Below are 22384 nucleotides of genomic sequence, written 5' to 3'. Positions count from 1 at the left end.
TCTCCACCAGAGTTCACCATCACAGCATGACCAGTTAGAGAATCATTCAGTGCTCAAGCTAAAACCAAAATCCTGAAGTTAGCAGTGTGCTATGCACTGGGCTTAGGCGGGGTGAGCTAGAAGAACTTAGATGCCAATGTGCTACGGAGAATCAAGTGACCACAGTCCATTCTACAAACACTGACTCAAGCTAGAATATCCCAGTTACAGTCTACAGACCCTAGTGATCAGCATTTCAGCTGGCAACCGCCACAGCTACTTCTGGGAAACTTGGGGGAAGCTATCAAAGCTGGATAATTTTATTTCTTGCAAAACAGAAAAATGGCAGGGCTAAGTGATCAGAGTGCTTTCCAGTTATCAACTGAGTTATACCAGGTACTGATGCTGTTCAAGCAGTAAGGAATAATCCTGCAGTACTTAAGGGAAAGTGAGCAAAGCAGAAAGCTACAAAAACTGTATATAAAACAAGTTAATTCTGGCCTAAACAAGATTTCTGGAGGCAGAGGGATGGATAAATAAATAACTGCTCTCAAGTAAACACTATCAAAGCTACATCACTGCATAACGAGCTTCATCACAGATACTTGCAGACAATCACATATCCTTTGGAGCACAGACCTCCCAGGCACTGTATTTAATTCCAGGCATACAGTCTGAAGCCATTTACACTTAGATTGCAAGCTAAAAATTTAAAAGCAAGATGATTTATCAATAAGAAAATTGCATTAAAAAAAATAATTATTATGCAGTCAGCCATGACAATGCCAATCCATACAATCCATATACTGCAATCATGAAAAGAAAGGTGAATTAGAAGGAAGGTATGCCACTAAGCATGGTTGCAACTCCATTTAGATATGCTGTTTTAATACTCTGCTCAGAAGTCTGTAGCAACGAGAGAGCTGAAAGTTACCAACTAAGTCCTCTAGGTTTCTTCTTGCTTCAGAATTATTTTCCATCACACAAGCAGAACAGACACTGCTAGCAGATACTTCATTGACAGGAAAGGAAAGTCTCGAATCAAATGGATATCAAAACAAAAATGAAAACTCTGCAGGATTTCAGAGAGGAGAACGATATGCAAGTTTAATGTGTCAAGACCTGCTTAAAATCAAGGCAGACCTTTAGCCAGAAGAGCAAACAAAAACTTAAGATTTTCACACAAACCAGGAGTTTACAAGACGACTTCAAAAAACCCTACAGTTCTCTGTAACAAAAATATTTATGCTAACACAAGTGCTCAGTATGTCCTAAATCCACAGACCCAGTCTCTTCTGGATAGCACATCAAGATAAATTTATACATTTAGCAGCATTAAGTGTAAGATACACATTCAATGGAAACATGCTCATGCTCCATAGAATATTTATCTTAATTCTCATTGACAGAACTGTTAGTAAGATCAGAAGTAACATATTAGAGCCTAGACTGAATCTGTAAGTGAGGGAAGAGGGAGGAAATCATAGACACTTTTTTTATCATTTTCTTGCTCTCCTGTTGCAGCTTGAAACAAGTAGAAGGACAGATCCCTGAGCACTTCTTTATTACTATGTATCTGGTAAGCTCAATGGAGGAAGATCACAACCAAAACATTAAGTGATTGTCTGTATATACATGGAAGTTTCCTACTCTTACAATGACCAGGAGCTTCCTGACCAATCTCTGTGAGCTTCTAAAAAGATGTTTCATCTCAACTCCACAGTCAAACAGCTATGCAGCTTCTGGTCAATTCAGGGGAATGAGAGTGAGCACTGACTGCGAAAGAGTGCAGAGACACATTCTGAACTGGATAACCTGTTCAAAAATCCAGAGCCAGACACCTGACATTGATAAGCACACAGCAAGGGAATATGTCTAAGAACTGATCAGACATCTAGTTTAAATTTCTGCCGCTCCCAGGAAGCCGGAATTCTGGACTGTAATGAAGTGCTTGAATAGAATAGCCTTTTTTTTTTGTGCACGTGTGTATGCTTTCAAGTCCTCTATTCCAAGAGACCGATACTTTCAATAAGTGACTGGTTTAAAATGGGTTTTCATCAGTGCTGAGTGTCACACCATGGAATCTAAAAGTGAGCGCATACTCAATGTTTGTCTTTGAGATTATCAATAAAGGATAACCACTAGGATTATAAAGGATAATAATTTAAGATTAACTACAATTTGTTTAATAATTTGACATCAGGCTTACCTTCCTCTGTCAGTGACTGAGAAAACAAGCAGGAAACCTTCCCCTGTCCTCATGTACTGTTCACGCATAGCTCCAAATTCTTCTTGTCCTGCTGTATCCAGAACTGAACATAAGCAAAACACTGATTACTATAGTTAATGCTCTTAAGAGTACAGACTAAGAAAAAAAATCCTTTCTAATAGGACTATAGCCTCTCCTGTCCATCATAACTAAGCAGAAATCACCTTTCACAGATTCTATTAGATTTTTGCTAAAACTCCAACAAGTTCTTGGACTGACTGAACAATTCAAGACCTACCAAACAAACTGAATAACAAAGCTTGGTGGACTTTGGTCAATTCACAACCAGCTGAAACAGCTGGAAAATGCTTATAGAGACTTGGGTGAGGTGCTGATTTGTCCTTAAAGAAATCACTGGCAAGGGAGAATTGAAACTTTTAAAGCAAAGCATTTATATTGCACTTGGACGAGACTGCACACAACAGTCAAGTGATGTGCTTTTCACTCCACCACCCAGGTAGCTGCCAGGAGTCACATAAATGCTCCTAATTTTGTAGACACTACAGATTTGGGAATAATTCTTCAAACAATGTCCAATTTGCTTTAAAGATAGACACACATACTTAAGGCATAAGCACTTCAGATCCAGGGTATCTTACTAATAAAACAGAGGTAGGTAGCTTTTATAAGCCATACACTTACATAAACCCCACATGCTGCACAGTTGTTTACCTGCGCTACAGTTTATGCATACAGATGTAAACACAGGCACCAACAGCTACAGGCTGTCAGTACCACGCTTTAGCAAGGCTACTTACTGTCCAAGCGCGCAGCTCTCTCATCTATCACACATTGCTTGGTGTAGGAGTCTTCAATTGTTGGATCATAATCCGTAACAAAATAGGACTGCAGAAAATAAAACAAGTTTGTGTGTAAGACAAGCACATATAGGACACTTACAGAGTAAGATGCTAAAACCGTACGCTTGGCAGCTTCAGGAAGATGAGCAGGTTTTACCAATGTACAACTGTTTGCCACGTTACCCCAAAAGTTACAGTTAACAGCTTCCGTATTCCTAGCAAATGCCCATAAACTGTAGGTATTACTAGTAGAGCCACTGAACTTACTGGATTCCCACAGAATTTGTATTATTTTCTAGAGACTTCTGGTAACTCCTAGAACTTTCAGTTTCTAGTGGCTTTTTAGGTCTCTAGTAACTGCTAAGTTTCTCTGAACTTCTGATAAGGTTTTGAATTTCTGGGAATTCTCAAAAGTTTCCAGGATTTCCTCTCCTGCTCCCAGAGCCAGTAATTTCTAAGTGACAGGATTTTCCCAGCTGCTCTTGGGATTCCCTAGCATTTTATAACAATTTCTAGCAACAGCTCCCCACAGCACAAACAGCACTTGTTTTTTAAGGTGAATAAAGTTTAGTGGATTATTCCTGTTCCCAGGATTTCTCTCCTGGTTTAGATGACTAAGCACACACCCCCTTCAAAAAGAAAACTCCTGAAAGCAGAAAAAGCCATGGAATGCCTGTGTCACTCATTCCCTCAGCACAAGGCTCTACCAGATACTGCCAGCCTGTTGTTTATCACCCAAACTGCAGAGCAAAGCACATCCTGGTACATCTTTCTACAGACTGGGTGAACCAGTATCAAATACTGGAGTAACAATACTATCTGAGGACAACAAGGTTAGATTTCAAAGGATGACATTTTAGCTCACATGCAGCTACAGCAAAGTTATTTTCACCCAAATCTAAAGCATGTTAGCATAACAAAACTGAATTCGGATCAAGTTCCTCCCCTTTGTGCCCAATGAAGCAGGCACTGGTGATATGCATACCCTGACAGTTCAGAAATCAAGCACACTGGGTATGCACACACCCAGATGAACGTCACTGTAACTGAAGGCATACTATCTGAGTACATTACTCAGTCCTGTAAGCCAATAAGGAAATAGAAATGCTTTAAAACTACATAATGGCTCCTAGGAAGCAAAAATAAGGGGGTGTTGCTCTTGTATTAAGAAGACATCACCAAAAACAGGGTGCATTTCCACACCCGTGTCAGAATTAAGAGCTCTCTCTGAAGTGTCTTTCCCATCACACAAATTCAAAGATACCAACAAGACACTACTCTGTTCCTCTAAACTTACCAAAGTCAAGTTCACAAGTGTGAACTTGTGGGGAGATAAAGAAAGTGCGCAATACAGCACTAGCCCGCTAACCTTCTCCAGACACATCACGGCCAGTACAGAACAGAGTGAACTCAGTTCTTGCAGATATAGTTTTACCAGTACAGATGTATTTGTTCTTGTCCAGTTTCAATTTGGAGTTGCCCATGGGGGCTGGCTGCAGTGCTCTGCCCTGACTGCACTCACCTGACTCCCACCATTTGGGCACATCTGCACTGGTTTCTTGTCTAACAGTGTGGACATGGGTTCCTCCGCAAAGCTCATCAATCCAGCTGCAGCTGCCTTACTGGGAGGAACACATCACCAGTTGTAGCACACTTCACCAGCTATGTATACTATACATAATCCATACTCATATACCACAAACTCAATGTCACACAGTTGGCTACAGGAGGACTATGTACAAGTTGCTGTTGATCTCTTCATTGAGATCCAGGGTGCTGGTCGATGAGAAAATGAACATGAGCCGGCAGCGTGCACTTGCAGCCCAGAAAGCCAACCGTATCCTGGGCTGCATCAAAAGGAGTGTGGCCAGCAGGTCAAAGGAGGTGACCCTGCCCCTCTACTCTGCTCTCGTAAGACCTCACTTACAAGTATTGTGTACAGTTCTGGTGTCCTCAACATAAACAGGACATGGAACTGTTGGAACAAGTCCAGAGGAGGGCCATGAGAATGATCAGGGGACTGGAGCACCTCCCATATGAAGACAGGCTGAGAAAGTTGGGGCTGTTCAGCCTGGAGAAGAGAAGGCTGCGTGGAGACCTCATAGCAGCCTTCCAGCATCCGAAGGGGGCATATAGGGATGCTGGGGAAGGACTCTTCATTAGGGACTGTAGTGACAGGACAAGAGGTAATGGGTTAAAACTTAAACAGGGGAAGTTTAGATTGGATATAAGGAAGAAGTTCTTTACTGTAAGGGTGGTGAGGCACTGGAATGGGTTGCCCAGGGAAGTTGTGAATGCTCCATCCCTGGCGGTGTTCAAGGCCAGGTTGGACAGAGCCTTGGGTGACATGGTTTAGTGTGAGGTGTCCCTGCCCATGGCAGGGGGGATGGAACTAGATGATGTTAAGGTCCTTTCCAACCCTAATTATTCTAGGATTCTAGGATTCTATGATTCTATCTGGCCCCATACTGAAAAACTGCTGACCCCTAGAACAGAGACACTGAACAGCTCTGCACATCTCCTTTGCATTTTAGGTAGACTCCTCTCAGGATACACCTACACAGTAGTTTTAGTCACTCTGCATCAACAGCACTACTGTGGAACCAGCTACCCTTAGCTAATAATAACACTAAAACACAACCATGTTCCCCTCCAAGAAGTATAAAATCTTAGCAATCTGTCCCACCAGAGATACCTGTGACACATGAGATGTTGCAATTCACTCCTTTAATAACATGTAAGTCAATGTGGTCATTTCTGGATACGAAATACTCCTTGTTTAAAACATTCACCAGGATAAGCAATCTCTCCCCTCCAACCCTTCCCAAAACCCTACCCTCACAAAAGAAACAAAATACCCAACAAACCCCAAAACTTAATAACAGATTTTTTTAGGAATTAATTTATTCATAAACTATAAATTAGGTCTCAAGTCTTCTGCAGCCTTTAACAGTCTTTGAAAGACGGAAGAGGTATCCACTTATGCGAACACGCAAATAAAATAATTTACAAAATCTGACTTTAGATGGAATGATCACAAGAAAGGGAATTTAAGTCTTATGTTTCATTAAGGAAACAGAAAGGGGCATTTATTAAAAAAAAAAAAAAAAACAAACAAAAAACCAAAACAAACCAATCCATGAGGTAACATGGTGTATCTAGAAATTCAGGGTTGTGATCTGGAAGATAAAGCACACACTCGGAAGTTACTCCCTTCACATGCATAAAGTGGTAAAGTGTGCCAAGTTTTAAATAAAAGGAAGAATTTGGAATCAATTTACTTCACTCTCATGAATTAGTATTAGTAGACAACCTAAAGCAGCAAGTTTCTATGCAAGAAGGTCAATACTTTTCACTGAGAGAGGTCAGAAGAAGAAAACCGTAATAATCTCAGAGGAATTCTTCATATTTTCCTTATTATTTGTCCAAGGGTCAAGAACTGCAGCATGTTCTGTAATCTCCAAGGAATTTCTGTGATTCCCTCCACCCTTTTTGGTTTAGTTTTTTGTTTGCTTGTTTAACAAAAGGAAGCTACACACAAAGTGAGAATGCCAAACTAGCTGTAGAGACATGGAACAGGGTTCCTCCCTCAAAAAATGGAACAGGAGTAAGATGTCCTGATCCAGCATCAGCCACATCTCAAATTCAGGATGAGCAGATGCCAGAGCTCCCCAATTTAACAGGCCACTTATGTGCAATTTCTTCCCTCCCATGGAGCTGCACTTCCAAATCTGGTGTCACAGCCACTCCAGGAGAGGTTTGCAAGGCAATTAGCACTGTGGTTTTACCTCCAGGCACTGGACAAAACTAATGTGCCTGCAACAGCTGCTGGTTTTGAAGGAGTCTTTCCAAATTGCACTGGGACTATTTGCCACAGGGAGCATGTCAACCATAGCTTACAGGCCTCATTCAGTCAGGGTTGATTTACAAAAATTAGATGCAGCAGATACAGTATTTATCAGTCTGAGCAGGAACGGACTTTACTGCTGTAAAGACAGTGATAGAAGAACTGAAGCACTTCAGAAGGCTGTACCTTTAATCTCCTTCTTTGGAGACATTCAAGACCCGCCTGGACACGTTCCTGTGTAACCTTATCTAGGTGTTCCTGCTCCGGCAGGGGGATTGGACTAGATGATCTTTTGAGGTCCCTTCCAATCTCTAACCTACTGTGATACTGTGTGATACTGTGATACCTTTACTTCTGAATGCAACGGCAGGAAGGTGCCTGCACACCCAACAAGCCCAGGACTATATACCTGCATACATAACTTTGTAAAGGTCAAGCAGTTTGCAGCAAAGCTGCTTAGAAGACTAACAGGAACGAAATTCCAGCAGATGCAAATGAATGCCAACCTACTGGTTTTAAACTGATGCTGAGTCCAGATAAATTGGAAGAGCACACACATGCACGACAGCGTGTGAATACTCAGGCTTCCCTGCTGCTGTCTCCTTCATGAAAGCGGTATGTGCAAGTCCCAACACTTCAAGGCAGTTGCCCTGCTAAAACACTAAACTCCAGAAACCTACAGCAGGTATCTCAGATGGACATCGCACCACTCTAGGGTGATCCCTTACAGGCCAGTTTATCAGATCTGCTCTTCCTGGAGCAGCTGAGTTTCTATGATGAATCATAGGAGCCAAGTCACAATTTGTTGGCTCCACTGCAGCTGGATATCGCCTGCAGGAAATAATTAGAAGAAACTAAATTTCTTCTATGAAGATAGTAATTTGAACACGTTCTTCTGTTACACCACTCCCTTAATCACTAATGGAATCAAGGCTCTTTTCCACCCACCTCCAAGAAAAGAAACAAGAAGCTGAGCCCAGTAGTCTCATCAACCATTCAATTTACCCAAAACATTATGCAACACGTTTTCCAGGTTTCCTCTTTCTAAGACTGCTGAGACAATCAAGTCCAGAGATGGGAAAGCCGGCCAAGGATGCAAGCCGTTTTGCAAAAGGGGAAAATCGAAACAAAATCACAACAGCACCAAAAAGCTCATCCCCACACCATACACCACTTGCAACTGGGCAACCTACCACCAAAATCCCTTCCTATATACATACTTGTCATCTTAAAATTCATTTCAAACGCAGTCTCCTGACCTTAGCAGGAGTTTCTACTTTCGGCAGATGACATTACTACACTGAACACTGCTTTAGCAGTCTTTCTCCATTTAAGGTAATGGTAATCCTTAAATCATTGTTTCAATCACTCAAGTCTTTTGGCAAAGAGAACATGTGAAAACCTGCTTTCAGTTTACCATCTTCCCCCTTTGTTATGCTGCTTTCAATACACATAAGGGAATTCTTCCATTAGCTGGACTCATTTACAAGCTCAGGAGTCCCACTCCATAAATTAATAAAAACAACTACCTAACTAAAGACATCTTACATTAAAAGATGGAGAACCACAATCCAGTTTCACAAGTTTTATGCAGCTTTTCTCATTTAGCCTTTTAAGGTCATCAACAGTCCACAAGCTGAAAAAACACTGCATTAATTTCTTCTGTGCCAAAATTGAAGTTTTAAGGCAAGAAAGAAGTCAGACACTATCAACAGGGAACTGCAATAAGCTGCAGTCCAGAGGTTGCATAATGTGCTTCCTTTTATCTTTACACAGAGCTTTAAGACCGTGCAACAAAAGGCAACCCAGCACAATGAAAGCACACCACTATGAGTAAGTTAAAGTAGTGGTACATGCCAAAATACATATTCATCCTTCCTGTGTCTATAATCTTCATTTGTATTTACTAAATGTATACTTAATATTTCCAAGAGCCACTAGTTGCTTATTTAAATTTTTTCCACATGTTTAAATTTTTGGTTTCAACCAAGTGAGGGTAAAGAAATAGAAGGGTTTCCTCCAAGCTGAAGTTACAGACCAGATTTAAATAGCATCCACAATTTCAGCATTGCAAATAGCTCAAAATACTTCCTAGCTATAATTTCTAAGTTAGAACTTAAACCAAACACGCTGGTGAATGTTACACGCCAAAGCTTCGGCTTTAGACTAGAGTACGTTCCCAAATACCCAAAATGCATGATCTCAAGACATTTCCGAGGCTGTAAGTGCTACTTGACAGAGTATTTCTTTTGGCAGTTTCTCTTTAGGCTATCTCTAACACTATCGTTTTTTCTCTACGTTTTTCCTTGTTTCCTCTGCGCTTCACCAAGAACATTTCTCTGCTGCTGTCCCACTCAACAGACAAAGTTCAATTCATGATCTGTAGTGGCATGTCCTCACCACGGGTATGGAACAAATAACCATACCAGCTGCAGCTCTATCACACACCACATTGACCAGATTAGAAATATTTCACCCAGAAAAAGACAGAAACCAGACCAAGTTCTGTTCTAAACAGCTTTCTTCATTTAAATGAGTATTTCTGGCATTTGTTCCAAGTCACAGAAAAAGTCAGTGCCTTAGTGTAAGACTCCAGTGTCCTGGCCAGTTAGTAGGGCCATAAATGGACACCTTTCTGTCTGAGGTACTTGGTACACCACAGAAGTTTTCTCAGACCATGAATTAAGATGTAAATGATTGACTGCATAAATCAGTTTGAAAGCTTCACTGCTTTGCCACCCATGGAAATCTTACAGCCTCCATCTTCAGCTCTTCTACCTAGAAAGAATGTCATGAGAGACAAGTCCATACTAACGTGACCACAGTGTCATACTGCACCCTTCTCCAGGCTTCAGAGAGATTAGAGACCATTCCAAGGAGTTTTAATCTACATGTCCATCCCTGTTACTAGAGATTCAAACGTTCAATATCATCACAGACATTTTCTTAGAGAATGGGTGGCAGTAACCTGCCATCTTGCTCAAGCATCACCCTGGCCCATGTCCCGAACCAACCCACCCAGAAGAACTGGTAATTAAGTAAAGCAGCACTAGGGCATCAGCACCTTAAGAGAATAATCAAAGAACCTCCTTTTACACCGCAAAGGAGGTCCCTCAAGTAATTCCTTTTGAAATATTTGAGTTGCCTGGCTGGAAAACATGCAGGAAAAAACTGTACTTACTTCTTGAAGCAAAATTAAACCCAGAATGCATTCCAAAATAAAGGAACAGAAACAGCAAAACATACAAATTTAGTATTTTGCAGAGCCCCATGTACTTGGGTCACAGGAAAACAAACACAACCCCCCCCTCACCACTGATAAGATAGCCTTTGACCAGCTTGTTAAATACCCAATATATACCTCCCCAAAGCAGGTGGTTCACTAGGACCTCATGTTTCCAGGCATGCCTAATTGGTTGGTGTTGGGGGAGCAGGAGATTAATGCTCCTGGGGTTGTCAACAGGCAGTGCCACCTCTGCAAAGGGCTTGGACACTGCACAAAACCACACCACGAAGGCTGCAGGAGCTACCCACAGCAACACAGCACTGTTTTAAACAGAAGTACCTGAGACAGCAATGAACAGGCTTTGCTGACATAAACAGTCACACTTTGTAGAACAAGGGGAAGTAATCTGGTGTTGAACAGCGGGGAGAGTGGGGACCAAAGGCCTAGAATTATGCTGATAGAAGACCAGACTGCAGAGATACTGAATAAAGCACTGGATCATGCTAGAGAAGGCCAGGTATATCCCACTCCAATTATCCCATATTCATACAAACCTTTAAAAGTTACTTTATTTTAATTACAGTTAAGAGCACCTGTTCCTTTCTTCCAAAAAATATAAATTAAGACAGCAGCATGTGTAAATAATTGATGCTTCCCTCCATTTACACTATTTCCCACTGTTCCAATGTATATTGCCAGCATTGTCATGGCTATCCAGGGAAATAGTAACTTGTAACTACAGTTACTGCAAGTATCCAGTGATGTGAAACACTCGACAATTTCATGAACAGCAAAAACTGAGACACAAAGACAGGAGAAGATTAAAATGGAGAAAGTTATAGCAAAAAACAGATGACATGAGCCCTATACAAATTAAACCCTTTGGAAATTCATATACAAGTTGAAAAGTTCTTTTATTTGTTCCTGAAGAACTAGCATTACACATACATGTAACACTGATATTTATTATTAAGTACCTGCTTCATCACATCTTAGTAGTTCTGTTAAAGAATAAAATCACAACAGAGAATGTAATATTTTTGAACAACCCCTTGTGGCCTCAGAGTGCATCCATCAGATTACCCCCCCCCAACACACTGTTTGAGGACAGGAGAGATACAGATCTTAAATTCTAAGATATGGTAAGATGCAAAAATCAACATCCGACTTAAGTTTAGGCAAGTCTTCCCCTTAACCTTTTTATGCAATGCATGGGTTGTAAAGACCTTGTGCCTGGTCTGGAAACACTAAACAAAACGTAAGTTAGCCCTATTATGTGACCACATACTCTCCTCTCTTCCTCTTTCCACTCCCTGCCCTTTCATATATACAGTGATCCCTGTATGAGCACATCAGATGCAGAAAACTATTAAGAAATCCGTGCTCAGTGCAAAGGCATATTTACCGCATGTATCCAAATATAACACAGCTTTTTTCTTTATGGCCTTTGTTGTGGTCACTACCAGAAATGCCTAAAAGCAAAACTAACTTTGCTTCCCTCACAAGTGTTGGGAAACATGAGTTAGGGTAGGGAGAGCAAGGGGAGAAAGGGCACAGAGGATAAACTATCTTCAGACAAATGCACATACCTGAGTCCTGTCTACACACCTTTAATTTTCATATTTCCTAATTGAACACTTGAACTTTGTAACCATAAAAACACTCACTTCCATGATGTTTCTCTAGATATCCATAGAATAATAAATTCCACAGATATTATCCACAATTCAGCAGGATTAACTCGCTTTAGGGATTTAACAGTTGGTTCTGAGGGATCAACTTATTGTGCAGGTCACACAGTGGACTAGGACTCAGGAAGATGAGACTAAAATGAAACTGACTTTTGTGCTCTGAAAGGGGACATCCATCTGATCTTTACACCTTTCAACACTCCTGAAAAACTACCTGACACTTTTTGGCCTTCCCCTAAATGCGACTTAGAATAAAGCAGCTTACCTTTTCCAACCCTGCATGGGTTGCAGCAGCACAGGAAAGAACCTCCCTTCTTTTTACTTGCAAAACGGCTCAGGCTTACACATAGAAATCTGGAGAGTTTAACTGCTGGGCAGATAATTACAAGATTCTGTGAAAAAACCTAAGAATCCCCCCAGCACATTTCCCTGGAGAGAGTGTCCTTGAAACATAACTATGTCAGGCTCTCAGTTCACAGACTGTTTAAGGGATAACCGTTACAGCTACTTTGTTGAAAACTTACATGCCTTTCTGCTAACACCCTGCCAAGCTTAAACATAGTGTTGTCTAACTTGCAAAGCATTAGTGCAGGCCTCAACACAAACTTGATAATGCTAAAGGTCTTTTCCAAACTAAATGATTCTACGATTTTCTGACTAATTATAGATAGAGTGGGTGCTAGTTACATACACGTAACATGTGAACACCTTTTAAAACACTACCTTCTTTAAAAACCAGCAGACTGATACTGGTTTTAAAACAGCTTTCATCTTTTAAATTCAAACTGAATCTGCACTATGCTTACCTCTCCTTTCGTTACTCACTTAAAGCTCTCCACACTGTACATCAACTCTATTAGCAGCTCACCAGCCTGTGCATATTTGCTTCCAATTTCTAATTCTCAAATTGCTCAAAACCAAACCACACCAAACACCAAGTACACTCACAGAGACCTGTTTTAGGTAATACATGCATTAAAATTTGGCCTTTTGAATACTTACTTCCCGGTGATGCAGATCAGAGAACATACCCTTTCACTGTCTGTTAAGACTTCTTTGTAATGCCTTGAATTAATGCCTTTTAAGGCCAGTAAGCACCTACAAAATTCTTTGAAGGTAGCTAGGTAATTTCTCAAGTCGAAACATGTCTGACTGTAAAATGTACTCTATACTGCAAGCATAGATGAGTCTTTATTTCATTTAATTTCATTTTTGCTTCACAGTAAGTACATGAAGCAAAAAATGTGCAAGATGCTACGTGCAAGAACTATGAACACACCAAGTGCTTAATCTTCCTGGTCTTGGCTACTTGCAATTCAAGGAATGTTTAAAATATTCACTACATACTGTCTTTTCATCACAAAATTTTATCAGGTTCAAACAGTTTTCAGCATAGCAGCTCCCACAAGCTCTTAGGATGAACTCAGGTTTTTACCTCAAGAAGCCTATGATGTGTTTTTAGAAGTACATATCTGATTTTAGGATATGTGTGTAACCAGATAACGGAGACTATAACTATTAGTGAAAAGAAAGTAAGAAAGATTACTCGAAAAATCCCCTGGTGGGGCAGAAGTCATTGGAATATCTTTTCACATACAAATGAAATCATTAGAATACCTCAAGGTACATGATGCAACGTAAGAACTTTTGATTTAAAAATGTAAGTATAGTAACAGAGTAAGACTTACAATCAATGAAAACAGCTCTTTACTTCAGTAACTTAAACCTAAAACACAGTAACAGACTTCAGGTTAGAGACTATGAAAAAAGCCCATGTTCAGCGCATTTACAGCCTATAAAGAAGCCATTTCACAGCTCCTTGAGGAACATACCGGAAGAATTGAAATGCAAATTGGAAAAGTTAATTCCATGGCAAAAAAACCCAAAACCTCCTGAGGAGAGTGCAGGTATTCACATCGAATCAGAACCTTTAAAATAGGTTCAAGCTGCAAACAAATTGCTTGTTAATCGGCCTGTTTCGCTTGTCCAGCAAAGGTTATGGACATTTGGACCCATACTTTTATATTAATCAGTAAGAAGTTTTTCTAGCCCAAACAAGCCAGTAAAACAAAGCCTCTCTTCAGAAAAGCTAGTGCATTTTAGTAGTGGTAACTCCTACTTCACTTTTTTAAGTACCTGAAAATGGTTGAGCCCTGGGACTCCACAGCAAGCTAAGGTCAAAAATTTATGAAGTCAATACCCTTAATTCTAAAAGTAGGAAGTAAAGATCCGTTTTAAGTAGCGAGAGCCTTTTCCTACATTTGCCATTACATTTCAGTTCTCTATATAGACAGGCACTATTGCCAGTTGCGTAGGTTTGCAAGAGCTGGGAAGTAGATGTCGGCTTGGACCACAGTTCATCAGAAACAGCCAGGTAAAAAGCCTGAGGGAAGATAAGTTCTCGATGTTCTTGCTCTCAAAACATTTGTTTAACATGGAGATACAACCAGGTTAACTAGTACATTAAGCCCAGAGCATATAGTTCTCTAGAATGATTGAAGTTTGGATTAAGTATTTGCAGTAGTATTTCAAAATACAATTAAACTACATTAGCAACTTCCTACTAGTGGAAGAAAGAGGTTTTGTCATCCCCATTCCTGATCTTCCACCAAGGATCCCTGCTGCCTGCAACACAATTAGGAGACCAGCAAGTTCATATTTCCTGCTAAAAACTGCCAACTGCAAACCACCTTTGTATGTCCAACCACTTTAGGAAAGCTCACAGCATATCACTAAAAGACACCTTTTCCCCCCAGCTCTAATACATATACATAAAAAATAAAATAAAATAAATTTTTTTCTTACATATAGGTTTATGTATGTATGTATGTAAAGTGCCAAACAGGAACTGAAGCAAAAGACTAAAAGCTTCCTGAAGATTTCATCATACCATTCATTATGTCAGAAAAGAAGACGACACAGAATCAGTAGCACCCAGGTAATTAAAAGTTCAGATGACACTTTCAGAGCTGCTAATACATCTCATTTATACTGAAAGTTCATTGTGGTCATAGACAGCAATACACTAGTTCCTGTCCTATAATTACGCTGTTGTTTGGTGATTTCTATTGCCATGGCTGATTCCATGGAATTTTTGAACACCACCTTGGACAACATCCAACATAAAAACATTCAGCTTCATTAGCAAAGTCTGAAGTACTTTATTTTTCAAAGATTTATTGACTGATTATTAGAAGCTAATTATTTAGGAAAAGCTACAAAATAGCAGTTATATCTAATAAGAACTATTGTGTCAGAAGATAAACACAGTTCTAATAGCTTTATTTGGCTAAATTACGTATTTATTCAACCTTTTAGCCTGAGATTAGACTGTCTAGACTCATTTTGCAGACTACAGACAATTATTATATTTAATTTTTCAAAGTGCCATAACCAGAAGTGCCAACAATGCTGCAATGGCAGCTGTGTTTAGCCACCTATTTTCATTAGAAAGGCTAATTATTACTAGCTTTTTCCCCAAATCCTCACTCAACTAAGTAAAATGCGTAAAGCAATAATCTTTTGAGACATGAAAATTTTAAATGATAATGAAAGAATTAGTTGCCTACCTATGAAATAATGGACTTGAAGCCATTTAAGAGTGCCAGCATCTGAAGCTGCATGATGCACGTATAATGTTAAAATGTGTAGCAAACTCAAAGTTACAAGATACTAGGCAACTTCTCCTTAGAAAAAAAAGTATCTAAACAGCTTGCAGGTGGCAAGCTATCAACAAGAAGTTCATGCTAAATTGTAATAACATGCTAAATGTAAACTTTTAACAAGGCATTTCTTAAGTTGTCTTTATACCACAACAGACGTGGCATGAAGGCTGCACCAAACCATGCTGATCGACTCAACGCATGAGAGCTCCATGCTGCAGTCCCATCAGCCATGGCAGCTCAGCAATTAGGAGTACCTACACCAACACCAAGCATTTTTGTACATCTGTATCAGCCATCACACCGTATTCTAGATGAAAATGTGTTTTCTGCCTCCCGGAACCATTTCTCAGAAGTTTGTGGCTAAACAGTAAAACCTCAGATAGGGGGAGAATTTGTACTGGCCAACAAGTGTTTTTTCCATGCGATCTGACTTTTAGATTTTGCAGTTCCAGACAGAACCTGCACATAGGCTCCCACAGGGACCAGGGAGAAGAGAACACCTACATGCCAGTCACTCCTGAGTCCAGCAACAAGCTCCATAACCTTAATGTGCCCTCTGCAAAGAAGCTTTTCAAGAGATTGACATTTCAGCATCAGGTTTTTAACCCAGACACATCAAGTACTCATAACCTCACTTTGGGATTTAGAGCCAAGCAACAAAAAGCTTTAAAAGACTATTTTTTTGCCTTGTATCTAACCTAAGGTATCAAGTTAAACCACTTATTTGTGAGAACAGAAAGGAGGGAAGGGGATCCCTTCCAAGGTACAGCAGGCTATGTAAGCCTTTTCATTCCAGGGATTGTGTTCAGATCTTCCTTGCACACAAGCAGTCCCTTTGTTTCATTTCACTGCTTGGCACGGCATTCAACAGATCCCATTCTGACAAAAGGGAAGGAAAAAAGAGCAGACTTGGTCATTGTCAACAAAACGTAGCAGGACAATGTGGTAAGTTATTCCACCCTCAAAGCAAGACAGAGAAATCCTAGCCCGTATCTAAGCAGAAATACCTGACACAGATTTCAGTGATGCAGGTTGGCCTGAAATTGTGATGAGGTAATGATGCCTGTCAAAAAGCACAAGTATTTTAAACAGAGGCTAGTCTTACTTAAGTAGACACTCCTGCTTCCTAAGTAGTGGTTCAAATTAATATCACTATTTTCAAAAACTCCATGTTTCTGTAAGAACAAAAGATAAGAAATCCAATATTTGGAATTCAAGGAACCTGCAGCATGGACTTGTGTAACTGAAACACAGCTTCAGCTGGACAAGCCACTTTGAAAGAAGTAATACTGAGTATTTTCCATTACAGATACCAGTAGAGTACAATGCTTTTCCCTCCAGCCTAATCAGTGTTTACAGAGAAGTTAAATCTTAATGTCCTTGGAGAATGTGTTCATAAGTCTCTCCTACTACTACGAGCAGCAGATTTCAAGATCAAAGGTTATGGCTCCTTCACATCTGACAACACTGTAATTCAGACTGGTTTTCTCATCAAGTCATAAGCTGCAGTACAGTGCATAGTGAATGGGGATTGTTTACAATAGGAAATGTAGTATTTCATTTCTGACCTTTCAGAAGCAAAGCCATGTGTATTGGAACTTTGACATCAGAGACAGATAGCTTAAGTTCCTAGAAGAAATACAGAAAACTTTAGAGAAAACTTTATCCAAAATAGAAGCCAAAAAGAAAACCCACCAAACAAACAAACAAAAACACCAACAAAATCCCCCCACCCAAAAAAAACCCCCATCAACAACCACCAGCCACATGATTGGGAAGGCTTAGAAGTTACTACTTTGTCTGGCATCAATGCGTTCCACAAGCCAACCCAAGCATACTGTTCTGCAGTAGCTCCAGCCTCCATGCTTTATTTCTCTGTTTTGAGGTCTGCGCCCATGCCTGTGCTACACTTACATCCATGCCTCAGCAGCACAGAGTTGCTCAGAATCAATTAATTCACTTTTAAACCAGCGAATTTGCAGACTAGCACCTGAAGTTTCTGTACAACCTAACAATTTCTGTGCACCTCACCCCCAAACAATAGTTGTTTACTCTTAGCTGAAGGGTATCAAACTGGGCAGTACCTATTTTACCCAAATTATTTTTTGTAGTGTGCATGAAGTTGTATCAACATCAGAATCACACAACAAACAAGAGTGAGATGTTTTCCAGTCAGAGGATGCATGCATGGCCCCCCCTTTCTCTCACCAAGGAAGTGGCTGCACACAGGCACACCCCAGCAGCAGGGCAGTCATGAAGACAAATCATTCACAACAGGAATGTTTACTAGGGAGGTTGACAGAAGCACGTTCTTGAATGGCATTATCATCCCAATTAAGGGAGACTTCAAAAGCGCAACATGACCAACACTGTCACAACTTACACACAGGGAAATGTGTACAGACTCAAATTCCACGAACCAGAAACTTACTGACTTGTTTTACAGTTGCTAATCCTGACATGTGAGCAAGATTTCATAGCGCAGAACTGGTTACAAGCACTGTCTTGCTAAAATTAGCTTGGTAGCTGATCCAAAGGGAAAAGGAAGATATCCTAAAGCCCCAGTAAGCACAATTCAAATGCTCTTAAGAAATTCTAGAATTTCAGCCTCAGCAATTTTAAAATCTAAAGCGAAGAGAGCGAGTATCAATGAAAACATGCTTATGTTCAAGTTTCTTTAAAAATGCTTTTCCCTTCATTATTCAGTCTACACTTTTAAGCAAGCATCAATTACCATCTTTAAAAAAAAAAAAAGGATATTTACCAGAAAATATTTGGTTATAATAAAACTAACCATAGTGTTTCTTCCCCTTTGTCTCTGCACCTGCAGGAGTAGCACCACTCTGAGTCAGCATCGCCCCAAACCACAGGGCAGGGAAACAATACAGGAAACTCAGAGCTTGGAATAGAGAGATAGATATAACCAACACAATTTATCATCTACATCATTAATAAAGTTAGATTAATATTTCACATGATCTTTGAACTAGAGGACCTGAGCAGTTAAGTGTTAATCCTGTTCTTTATACTTTTAGAGAATATATTACCTCAACCACAAGGACCGTTTCATCTCAGTGAGATTATAATTACTCCCAAACCCAGCTCTGTTATAACTAAGGCAAAAAACAAAAGCGTGTCCTGAAAGGCACCACCCTCCTTCAATTATCAAAATCCAGAAACAAGGTATGCTAAAGACAAGCATTAGCAGACTTGGTCTCCTGTTAAGATCAGCTTCACAAACAGCGCCACAAACTACAGTTTTGTGTGCAAATACCTACTCTGACATCTATTACGAACCACATCAAGGAACTGCAAGCAAACATTCAGCTACATAATCAAACACCACATGCAGTCAACAAATGTTTTTACAGTATGGCTTTATGGTAGCAGTAAAGAAGGCAAATGAAAAACTGCAGCAGTTTTACACCAAGCAGCATCACCTCCCATGGTGGAACCGCTTCTAAATAATAGATTAAAAAACATTATTTGCATTAAACGCTACATCCACAGGCAATCCCTTGTTCAGGGAATTCACAGTTTGAGCCAGAAGCATTTGCTAGAGCCACGTAGACCTTAGAATCCCATTTGTTGATGGTACCTTATTCTTTCACATGCTTCACTTCAGGGAAATACCCCATCCCACCTACAAGAGGGCAGAACACTATCAGTTCACATACAACAGAACTCAGCTCAATCCACTTAAGCAAAATGTTAACCTCATTCTTCTTCAAAATTGCATTTTTCTATGTTTATCTGAACACATTTGAGCCCTATTTTCTGTTGGCATTTGTTACGAAGAGGAGCACAGCTAAACCTTCAGAGCCATCCGTGTACATCCATGCAAAGCCTAAAGGACAGCTCTTTATCAAATTTCATTTGATAAATTTTATTGATAAATTTCCTTGATAAATTAAATTAGTCTCTCTCTCTCCTGCTACTCCCAATTTCAGTAAAGCACAATCTTGTATTTTAGGAGGCTTTCAACTTTTAAGGGAAAATAAGGAGGGGACACACCACTAAAAATTTCAAGCATGTCATTCTCCTACACGTACTCATGTTGACTAGTTCATCATCCCATCCTCAAGACTGGCAGGCTTTTGGATTTTTAGGTTCATTAAAGGTGTGATCTTCAAACCTAAAGACTTTTAAGCTTAGTAACAGCATGTAGTCAAGATTCGCTGTGGGGGTTTCCAGCAAGGTGATTTCCCTTCTGTCCCCTGGGTGCTCTCATTCTTACAAGGAATTTACATAAATTCTCAAATAAACTTGTTTTCTAAACTTACGAGTTCCTGCCAGCCTGCACAGAGCAGACAGATCACATGATTGACTTCACCTGCATTAGAGGATATATGTTGACTTCTCTATATAATATTCCTCTACAGACATTGGTTCAAAAAGTACCACTATCTGGAAAACACAGGTGCATGAGATTAATATAGGTCATGGAAAGCGTTGGTAAACAGGTTATCTAAACCATGTACAAGTATGATCAAAGTGAGGACAAGGGCTGATGAAAAATAACTCAATCATGCTAGTCATATTTCTCCATTTTAGACAAGTTGGTTCTACTACAGGCCACTCTCTGATTTTACGAACACTAACTTGTAACACACCTTCAGCAAAGTAAGCTACCTTCCTCAAGACAGATTCTGTGAACAGACACTGCCACAAAAGCAACTCAGTAATTTGTTCACTACTAACATATTTTACCTTTAAAAAACAACAAAAAAAATTACTTATACCAATATTCTTAGAGCAGATAAGATGCTCAGAAAGAGGATACCGGTATGAATCCAGCAAAAAGCACAGAAAGTTTTAGATTTCCACATAGGCTATTAGCAATTTACACGACAGATCCTTTTTGCTTAATCATCTTAAAGTGAGAAGTTGTACTTCCACTACCAAATGCCATAATCGTTTGCACTATGCTAGTTTAAAGTTTTCCAGGAGGGAAGCCATTACTGAAATGTAACTTTGGTGCTTGCAGCTTCCTTTTGGACTTCTCCAAAGCAATCCATCCATTCCTCACCTAATTTCTGGAGACCATAATCCAAGAGGAGGCTGGTATTATAGTGCAGTAGGCACAGCACCAGAAGAATTAGCTATCACAGGATCACAGTATGCTAGAGATTAGAAGGGACCTCAAAAGATCATCTAGTCCAATCCCCCTGCTGGAGCAGGACACCTAGATAAGGTTACACAGGAATGCATCCAGGCAGGTTTTGAATGTCTCCAGAGAAGGAGACTCCACAACCTCCCTGGGCAGCCTGTTCCAGTGTTCTGTCACCCTCACTGAGAAGAAGTTTCTTCTCAAGTTTAAGTGGAACCTCTTGTGTTCCAGTTTGTACCCATTGTCCCTTGTCCTATCATTGTTTGCCACTGAGAAGAGCCTGGCTCCATCCTCGTGACACTCCCCCTTTATATATTTATATACACTAATAAGGTCACCCCTCAGTCTCCTCTTCTCCAAACTATAGAGGACCCAGCTCCCTCAGTCTCTCCTCATAAGGGAGATGCTCCACTCCCTTAATCATCTTAGTTGCCCTGCGCTGGACTCTCTCCAGCAGGTCCCTGTCCTTCTTGAACTGAGGGGCCCAGAACTGGACACAATATTCTAGATGAGGTCTCAGGAGGGCAGAGTAGAGGGGAAGGAGGACCTCTCTTGACCTACTAACCACCCCCCTTCTAATACACCCCAGGATGCCATTGGCCTTCTTGGCCACAAGGGCACAGTGTTGGCTCATGGTCATCCTGCTGTCCACTAGGACCCCCAGGTCCCTGTCCCCTACACTGCTCTCTAACAGGTCGTTCCCCAGCCTATACTGGAACCTGGGGTTGTTCCTGCCCAGATGCAGGACTCTACACTTTCCCTTGTTATATTTCATCAAGTTACTACCTGCCCAACTCCCCAGCCTGTCCGGGTCTCTCTGGATGGCAGCACAGCCTTCTGGCGTGTCAGCCACTCCTCCCAGCTTAGTGTCATCAGCAGACTTGCTGATAGTACACTCAATTCCCTCATCTAAATCATTGATGAATATATTAAATAATAGTGGTCCCAGTACTAACCCTTGAGGCGCTCCACTAGATACAGGCCTTCAACTAGACTCCGACCCATAGACTACAACTCTCTGGCTTCTCTCCTTCAGCCAGTTCACAGTCCACCTCACTACGCGATCATCCAGACTACACTTCCTCAATTTAGCTGCGAGGATGCTGTGGGAGACTCTGTCAAACGCTTTGCTGAAGTCAAGGTAGACCACATCCACCGCTCTGCCATCATCCATCCACTGTGTTATTTCCTCATGAAAGGCTATGAGATTGGTCAAGCATGACTTCCCCTCGGTGAAGCCATGTTGACTGCCCCTCATAACCCTCTTATCCTTGATATGCCTTAAGATGGCACCAAGGATAAGGTGTTCCATCACTTTCCCAGGGATGGAGGTGAGGCTGACTGGTCTATAGTTACCCGGGTCCTCCTTCTTGCCCTTTTTGAAGACAGGAGTGACATTTGCTTTCCTCCACTCCTCAGGCACCTCTCCCGTTTCCCAAGACTTGGTAAAGATGATGGAGAGCGGTCTAGCAATGACCTCCGCCAGTTCCCTCAGCACCCGCGGGTGCATCCCATCTGGACCCATGGATTTATGGATGTCCAGATTGCTCAACTGGTCTCTAACCCATTCCTCATCGACTAAGACAAAAGCGCTCCATTGACCTGACTTCATCTGAGGTCTCAGAGGTACAGGGCTCTTCAGGACTGCCTCCAGCAGAGTAGACAGAGACAAAGAAGGCATTTAGTAACTCTGCCATCTCTGTATCTTCTGTCACCAGGGCACCCGTCCCGTTCATCAGCGGGCCTACATTGCCTCTGGTGTTAGTTTTATCTGCCATGTATTTGAAAAAGCTCTTT

General features: G+C 40.8%; 1 protein-coding gene across 1 annotated transcript in view; it reads right to left on the bottom strand.

Moving 5' to 3' along the window:
* The window catches only part of RRAS2 (RAS related 2), a 48372-nt gene that overhangs the window by 10001 nt on the left and 15987 nt on the right, over positions 1–22384 (bottom strand). Inside the window, exons 2-3 of the mRNA XM_061342496.1 lie at positions 3007–3094; positions 2189–2291 (exon numbers count right to left, since the gene is read on the bottom strand). Coding sequence (XP_061198480.1) covers positions 2189–2291; positions 3007–3094 — 191 coding nt within the window. The remainder of the gene's footprint in view (positions 1–2188; positions 2292–3006; positions 3095–22384) is intronic.

The sequence above is a fragment of the Neopsephotus bourkii genome, unplaced genomic scaffold (assembly GCF_033783945.1).
Source record: "Neopsephotus bourkii isolate Nb327-2 ecotype Australia unplaced genomic scaffold, CSIRO-AGI_Nbou_v1 NB_1792, whole genome shotgun sequence".
Classification (NCBI taxonomy): Eukaryota; Metazoa; Chordata; class Aves; order Psittaciformes; family Psittacidae; genus Neopsephotus; species Neopsephotus bourkii.
This window is presented reverse-complemented; position numbering and strand designations above follow the sequence as displayed.